The sequence below is a fragment of the Pieris rapae genome, chromosome 20 (genome assembly GCF_905147795.1).
Source record: "Pieris rapae chromosome 20, ilPieRapa1.1, whole genome shotgun sequence".
Lineage (NCBI taxonomy): Eukaryota > Metazoa > Arthropoda > Insecta > Lepidoptera > Pieridae > Pieris > Pieris rapae.
Genome location: NC_059528.1, coordinates 1457683 through 1466055, shown reverse-complemented (window position 1 = coordinate 1466055; position 8373 = coordinate 1457683). Strand labels below are relative to the sequence as shown.

Sequence of the window (8373 nt, the reverse complement as noted above, 5' to 3'; positions counted from 1 at the left end):
ACTATTTTTTTTTTGGTTTCAGAAATTATCGACCCTGATATGGCCAAATCGAGTTAATAAAACTATTTCTTTCTCTCTATTTTACTGTCTCACCGAAAAGTAATTGTATCGATACAATCACTTATTTTATAATAAAAACCGATTAAAATAAGAATGGCAAATGATACTTAAAATCATTTAATTATAAGTAATATAAAGTATAAACCTAGATTCTGTCTAATCTTCACTCTCAATATCACCTTCGAAAGTATTTGGTTAAAAATTAAATTATAATAATAATTATACTAGCTACTGAAAACAATCTGAGATTGTGGATTTATTATTGGGTTTGGGCGTTAATGAGTTTTCGCTCTACGGAGACGTTATACCCTTGCACTGTATTTCTAGTACAAATGCGGATAACTGAAAATCGGTGCTGTAGGCATTTTGCTGTCATAATTACGCTTTTGCTTTTGCTGACGCTTGTCAATAATAATAATTAGTACTTTCCAGTTGATATCACATCACAGTTTTACTTACAACTTTATATTATTATAGTGCAACATCTTTAGGCGCATGAGGATAAAATGTTTGCGGAAGTGTCATGAAGATGTGTAGTAGAAGATGTGATTCGTTTTTGTCGAAGAAAAGGGAGACAGCTATTGATACCGATTGAGAGGGAGTGAGTAGATGAGGTCGAGAAAAAATCCACGCTATTGGTTGATGTATTCGTTAAGTAGTTACATATTATAGATAGAATATTAGATAGAAATTCTGTCGCATAATGTCTTGTGCAGTTAACGCAGATTTTTTATTTTATACAGTGTGAATATAGATTTACAAATACATGGAATTAAGATACTGGTAAATTATCATATATTGGGGCTTTTACCTAAGTAATAATTAATTTTCAAAGAAGTTTCACTTTTTACATGTGTGCTTTGTACGCACGCACTTTTTTATAATTATGTAGTTTACATAGGGTTTATTTTCAAGAATATATGTGTTTATGAAAGTTTGTAATTTCTTTATATATCAGAGCAGTTGGACAGTTATCTGGACAGGTCAACTCAGAAAAAAACCTGTCAGTTTATAATGTCAGGTTTATAAAAACAGTAGCCAATCGCTGGCTGGATTTAGACAAGTGGTTAATTTGTAGACCTGATTATAATAATCACAGTTCAATCAAATCAGTTTTAAAAAGGCTTCTTCTTTATATACAGCTTTATAACAATTTACATATTATATAATGAAAACAAAATATGTATTCTTAAGTTTTATTGATTTTGCCACATCGAAGTTAAAATGATTGCATTCCTTTAACCGAGGCTTCTGAAAAAATATTGGTTTATTAATATTAATTATCTATGTTCTATTACGAGTGGTACTTTATATACTTACATGTTCATAATCCCGCTATTAAGATCAATCAGTCCCGTAATCTGTGGCATTTCTAGAAGAAACAACACAATAAACGCTTAAAATACATAGAAATATCAAATCATTTTGCGGTTATATAAAAACGTAAGACGAAGAAAATCTCTTGTCTTATCACAGACAACCGACAAAATCCGTCTTTTGTTTGACTAATTATAATCAAACGTAACAGATAATTTCACACCAATAAATTGTAACATGTATCTCAGTTTTTTTGTTTAAAAATAAATCAAATCTTATCTGCCTCATATCAAATTTAAAGTTAAACCCAGTCTTACATTACACTAAATTAGGTTTCAAAAAGACTTCTTCTTAATAAATGAACACTGCTATTTCTTCGTCGATTGCCCTAATTATTTTTTATTCTCACTTAACTGTTTCAAGGCATAGGTGCCGTATATTCTGGTAAAATTCTTCTTTTGAAAAAAAATCCTGGTCGAAATGTACCTATTGTCCGGAGGGTTTGAGAAATAATTCTGCGCATTCTGGCACTTGATTAACAGTACACAACTAAATATAATAAAGTTATTTGTCTTACCCTCGGGTGGTGCAGTAAAAATAGTTGCAATTTGAATTGTAAAAATAATTAAAATCAAAAATAAATTCGAATAGGACATCATGTTGAAATGTAAACCAATTGAAAATGCTCGCCGCTTACCATATTTGTACCTTTTATAGTGTTTTTGTGTTATGTAAATTTTTAACTTGAGGAAATTACGAAGAAGATCATTAATCACTTATTATTTTTACAATTAATTTTCAAGTATTGCCGTACGTAATTGTTTTGTATTTGAATATACTTTCTAGTTCGGTGGCGGTTATTCAGATGTTAAATGAAATAAAACTCTTTGTTTATTTGTTTGTACAAGATTAGGGGTTTTGGGACAAAAACAAATGTGACTTATTAAAAATAAATCAGTGACGTTATAAAGTTTTTGAGTCTCGGCCTCAAATTTCTGTTTCAGGTTCATGATGATTTGTCAATCTAATAGGCAAGTAGGTGATCAGTCTCTTGTGCCTGACGCACGGTGTCGACTTTTTGGATCTAAGATATGCCGGTTTCTCACGGTGTTTTCATTCCGTTTGAGCGAATATTAAATGCGCGCACATAGAAAATATTACATTGATGCACAGCCTGGGATTGAACCTACGACCTCAGGGATAGGACTCTGTTACCAAACGTCACGTCTAACATCCGTCGTTCCGCAAGTTTGCGTTTTCTAAGGAAATTTCTGCCCCTCACCACCACTATGTGGAACCATCATCACTGTGTTTCCGAACCAATTCGACTTAGGGTCCTTCAAGAAAGGAGTGTACCAATTCTTAAAAGGCCGACAACACGCTAGCAAGCCTTCTGGCAGTGCGAGTATCCATGGGCGGTATCACTTTACATCGGTCTACTGCCTACTGCCTAGTTTGACATACTGCCTGTAACATAAAAAAATGAGGCTCTAGGGTTCATCGTGTAAACTAGGCCACTTTATAATATAGCATAATGTACAGAACAGTGAAATAAATTTAGGTTTAATTTCCGATTAACAAGATGTTAAACTACATGATTAAAATAATTTAAACATCATAAAATGCTTACTTCAAGCTTTTGGTGCACAGAAAATACTTGCAATTTGAATTAGAAAAAATAAAAAACCAAGTTAAAATGTCTATGAATGTCTATGGATGTCTAATTAACATTCCTCAAATTTATATGTCTTATGTTAATTTGGACGAGGAAATTACAAAGAAAAAGAAAAGACGTATTGAGTAGAAGTTAGTTATTAAATAATTACTTTTGACTAAATACGTCAATTCGTGCGTAATTGAAATTTTCAATTTTAATCATAACTTTTTCATGCGATTTTAAGTTTTACCAATATCGCTGTTGATATATCAGCATCACATGAGGGGATCAAGGGGTCTGTCTACATAGGGTCTGGCCAGGGTCATGTTTTTCTTTAAAATGCTACGAAATAGCATTTGTTAGTAGATACAGTTTCTTTGTAAAAACGATGCAAATCGGTCACTTTACTAGAACCTTCATATGACCGTATATACACGATTCTTTCAAAACCTTTGATCTTCGTTCTTGCTCCTGCGCATAAAGCATGCAAAACTATTCGTCGGGGTGAATGGTAATACTTATGGCGAAAAAATAAAAGGACTGTTTTGTTCTAAATCAATATATTATTTTATGTTTTAAAAATGGCGATATTATATCTAAATATCACATTTTGAATTGTTTTATTGCACTTTGGTACCGCCATATTCGTGTTGTTCTAGCGCCTGTAATAGAAAATATCTTTATTAATTATGACAATTGATTAAATGTTGGCGTTATAATCGTTAATAACACATCTTCGGAGTATATTGTTTGTCGTCTTATGTTGTAATTAACGATTGATTTAATGTATCTACTACTTTAAAATTAAACTATCGAAACTTAATTATATTTAAAATTAAATTAATTTAAGTTTAAGTTGATTTTTGCACTTTGTGTAGTGCGTGAGTTTGTTAGAGTTAAAATATACTCGTATAAATTATTACATTATAGGCAGTATGGTCAAATTTGTTTTGTTAGAACCTTTATTTCTTACCCGTATCCACCAGCGTGTGCTTTTGCGCTTGCGTGAGCGCCGTGTCCGCCATGTCCGCCGTAACCGCCATGTCCACCGCTTCCGCCATGTCCACCACCTAGGCCACCGCCAAACCCACCACCACCTCCGTGGCCGCCACCGATTCCACCTCCAAGTCCACCTATAAAATATATTAAGCCTGTCTTATAGGGTCCTCATGGCATTCTTTATAGTTTTTTTTATAGTCAAGTTCGAATTGATTGACGTGGAATAAGTGATACCTAGATGATCTTATGTTCCAAAATAAACGTATTTTTTTTTATAAATCCAGGTATAACGTTGATGAAATGATATGGATTAATATCTACGGCATGAAACTTGTCGTAAAAATTTCGTGGCACCATTTCACCAGATTGCCTCTTTTGATGACTCCGATCTTAACTTATAAACCTAATATTTTTTTCAATATATAAATCATATACATATATCTGCTGCAGAAAGAGAGGTTTTCAGAAAACTTTGGAGATATTAGATTATTTATTTTTAGCTAATATTTGATCCTACCTAGAATCTGACAGTGTTTCAACATTTTTTTATAAAAAAAAGCCTAGAATTCAGGTAAGCACTATAGGGGGGAGGGGGGTGATTTTATTATTTGGTGATTACGTTAACAGTACCTATTTACTTTTTTACACATATTGCCTATACATCATCTATGCTTGAAAACAAAACTAATTTTCGAGGATTCCTACAAAAAATTAATACGTTTATGTTTAAGAGCTTTGCTTACTTTTTCTGACAAGAGGGAGGAGAGGGGATATATTGCAGTAAATCTGCTTACGTATTACTTGAACAGCCACATAATGCATGTATTGTCATACCTCCATTTCCGCCCCCAAGGCCGCCACCGTGACCACCGCCGCTTCCACCCCCAACGCCCCCACCGAGACCACCGCCATTTCCACCCCCAAGGCTGCCACCGTGACCACCTCCAAGACCACCTCCGCTTCCGCCTCCAAGACCACCACCATGGCCACCGCCAATTCCGCCTCCTAATCCATCTCCATGACCACCTCCTAAGCCACCGCCATTTCCTCCACCAAGACTTCCTCCATGACCACCTGAAAAATTATAAGTACATGTTATCTAACCAACTTCATTTTTTTTTCTAAGCGCCTTTAGGTATATATTTTTGTCACGTTATATGTAGTAAATCTTCTCGGACTAATATTGAGCCGGTGGTATAAATTATTGATGTTTCAAATTTGCATAGTATATGCATTATCATTATGTAATTTGCATAATCATTTTATAAGATTTAAAACGAGAATACGTATAAGTTTGAAAACATACAATTAGTCTGCATAAGTACAATTTAATTTGAATAGACAATCAATTACTTTATTCGTTTATTATTGAATATTTTCGCAAACATTTTATCGAAAAAATCATAAACACAATCCATGTTTTGCTTTGTCTAATATGTACCCAAGTAACCGTTGATTTCATAAAAAGTTACAAATATATAAGGTAAGTAAATATATCTAAATTTACCTCCTAAGCTACCGCCGCTTCCTCCACCAAGGCCCCCTCCGTGACCACCTGAAATAACTTTAGATTATTACCACATTACGGTACATATATTAAGCTATTGGATAGATTTTATCACGGGCTTTGACCGCCGCGACCGAATCCAGAAATTCCGTAACGAAAATAAAAACCTAACACACGATGACGTAATATAGGTGCGGGCAATACGCGTTAAAGCGGGAAGAATGTGAACGAAGGAGTTTTTTATATTTGTTTAAATAAAATATTTCACTCAGATACATAGAAATAGTAAAGGCTCAACAATTATTAATAGTTTTTTATATCTACCTATCTCATATTTTTTTGTCGAATAAAAACTATTAATTTATATTGCCCTACATGAAGCTATCGTGAAACACTACAATGAAAAAGTTCTTACAACAGTATACCTCTAATACAGATGAGCAGGGAGCGTATCAAATAGCAACAAATAAGTGAAAATACCACTTCTTTTTCTACACTAAACCAAAGTTTTAGTTATAAGTACGGCGGATGTTGTGCAAGCTTCTGCTGATCTACGAATAATAAACAAACTGACCTCCTGATCCACCTCCGAATCCGCCGCCACCACCTCCGCCTCCGCCGCCACCACTGCCAAAACCGCCGCCACCGCCAAAACCGCCGCCTCCGCCAAACCCGCCGCCGCCGCCGCCGCCATAGCTTTTACCACCGCCGCCGTAGCCCCCTGAAAACACCAATATATATCCGTGTATTTTCATTTTTTATTTTATAAGAAAAAAGTTTTATATCTATTATTAATTTCTATTATTATATATAGTGATAGTAGAATAGTATTATGTGTAACAAAGCGCTGATATTTAATTTTAAAATTCATATTAATACCATCGAAATTAGTTTAGCAAACATGAATGTATAGACATTTTAATGACCTTCGATGTAACTTAATGCATTATATGCACAGTTAGTTCCGGTTTCTTAATTACTTTGGTAAAGTTTAAACTACTGTTGCGGCAAAATGTTTAACTCAGTCTTATCAGAATCCCGGTCCAGCAATCGATTCTTGGCAAAGTAATTTTAATTTAAAATTGGATACAGAATTTTTCAAAAATTCATGCCTCAAAACACAAAACAAAATTAAGTGATGTTAACAAGCCATCCACATAATGTTTAAAGAACTTTATTTCTCATTACAAAAATGCATTTGCATGAGAAACTTAATATGTATATACAAGGGAGATACACGTCGCCATTAGCCGTCCCAATTTTAGTCTACTATGTTCACTCTAACATGCATCTTTAATGCCTTTTTAAATTTGTCAAACGCACCAATATTGTGAATTTTAGATGGTAATTGATTTATCATGTCAAAAAAGTGCTGGCCGCTTCTCGAGACATGCCGCACTCAACGATATCATACATCGGTCCCTTGCCACCGTCAACATGCCTAATCTACTTGAGCCGACTGGAATTGCTAGAGACGATGGCAAGAGACCGGACGGTATGAGTTTGATTCCATGGAAGATGGGTCGGGTTTTGGTATGGGATGCCACCTGATCAGACACACTGGCCCCTTCCAATCTTCATGGAACTAACCAGAGAGCTGGTGCGGCTTGTGATGCGGCTGAAAAAGCTAAAGTCTGCAAATACAGGGGTCTAGGCTCTGAATATGATTTTGTCCCATTCGGTGTCGAGACCCTTGGTCCGTGGGGTCCTAGTTCATTAAAGCTTTTTAGGGAATTATCAAAAAGGTTAGTCGACATCACAGGAGAACGAAGAGCTGGCAGCTACCTCGCACAAAGAATTAGTCTAGCTATTCAAAGGGGGAACGCTGCTAGTATCTTCGGAACCTTGCCTAAAGGGACTCCTTTTAATAATATTTTCTAATAATTAAATTTTAAGGTTAGTTATTAGATATATTTTTAGTTTGTAATTGTATATTAATATAATTAAATGTATTGATTTATTATATTAATAAAAATTAAATTAAAGAATGAAACAGCTGTATAATGTGTCAGTAGGTAAGGAATTGTGTGTGGATTTTCTGATGTATGCAGCATCAAAACCTAACTCTCAGTAAGACTCCAGTATCAAAATCCAATGACTTTTTGATATATGACATTTGCTTTTGCGAACTAGCGAACTGTGGAATCGACTACGGGCGTGAATCTTCCCTGAGAGATACGACCTCCAAAAATTCCCATGGAGGCCGGCAACGCATTTACTAAAAATAGGTGTCTATGGGCTGCGACGACTGCCTTTTTGGGCATCCCGCAGGCTCGTTTGCCTCCCTATTATATATTTAAAAAATATGGAAGTCATACTTAACTAAAACATGACAGTTTCCTATCAATGTTTCCATTCCGTATGAGCAGAAATTGCTCTCAGAAAGACTTATAAACATCTCTCAGGGTTAAAAATCTTTTTTTATTATTGATAAAAAGCTTGCCAACGATCGGCACACTGTTACGATTGATAGAAAAAAAATCACAAAATACTATTTTTAATGTGACAAGCACTTGTAGGGAAATACGACATACACGAGGAGATCTGATATAAAACAAAACAATTACTTAACAAAAAACAAAATTACAAGAAAAAATAATTACAAGATACTAAACAAAAATCAATTTTAATATTGGTGAGCAACTATGGATATCCAGACCTGAAAAGTCTTACCGATAAGGAAAGGTAAGGTTATATTAAAAATAAAATTATTTAAAATGCTATTAAGTATCATAAATGGGTTACCTGGTGCAGAGTGCACGCAAACAAAGAACCCGAAGGCAACACAAGCAACAACAAACTTCGGCATATCTAAAACTGTGAGAATACAGCC

At 34.6% G+C, this 8373-nt stretch overlaps 1 protein-coding gene and 1 long non-coding RNA gene across 2 annotated transcripts; both read right to left on the bottom strand.

Annotated features, from left to right (window-relative positions):
• Nucleotides 1-1242: 1242 nt before the first annotated feature.
• On the bottom strand, nt 1243-2088 carry LOC123690060. Its single transcript, XR_006750886.1, has 3 exons — nt 1955-2088; nt 1381-1432; nt 1243-1311 (listed from the first exon to the last, which is right to left on the bottom strand). It is a non-coding gene; the product is annotated as an uncharacterized LOC123690060 (long non-coding RNA).
• A 1526-nt stretch (nt 2089-3614) lies between these two features.
• LOC111000810 (glycine-rich cell wall structural protein-like) lies at nt 3615-8373 on the bottom strand. Its single transcript, XM_045632775.1, has 6 exons — nt 8286-8373; nt 6115-6261; nt 5541-5588; nt 4868-5107; nt 4008-4167; nt 3615-3696 (listed from the first exon to the last, which is right to left on the bottom strand). Exons 1-6 carry the CDS (start codon nt 8347-8349, stop codon nt 3690-3692), a joined length of 666 nt encoding a protein of 221 aa, XP_045488731.1. The 5' UTR covers nt 8350-8373; the 3' UTR covers nt 3615-3689.

Bases quoted from the DNA above. Each gene is read 5' to 3' on its own strand.
- LOC111000810 (XM_045632775.1), bottom strand. From the start codon at position 8,349: ATGCCGAAGTTTGTTGTTGCTTGTGTTGCCTTCGGGTTCTTTGTTTGC. The intron at 5,108-5,540 runs GTAAATTTAGAT...ATAATTTTTCAG, and splicing joins AAGCGGCGGTAGCTTAGGAG to GTGGTCATGGAGGAAGTCTT. The intron at 4,168-4,867 runs GTATGACAATAC...TATATTTTATAG, and splicing joins CCTTGGGGGCGGAAATGGAG to GTGGACTTGGAGGTGGAATC.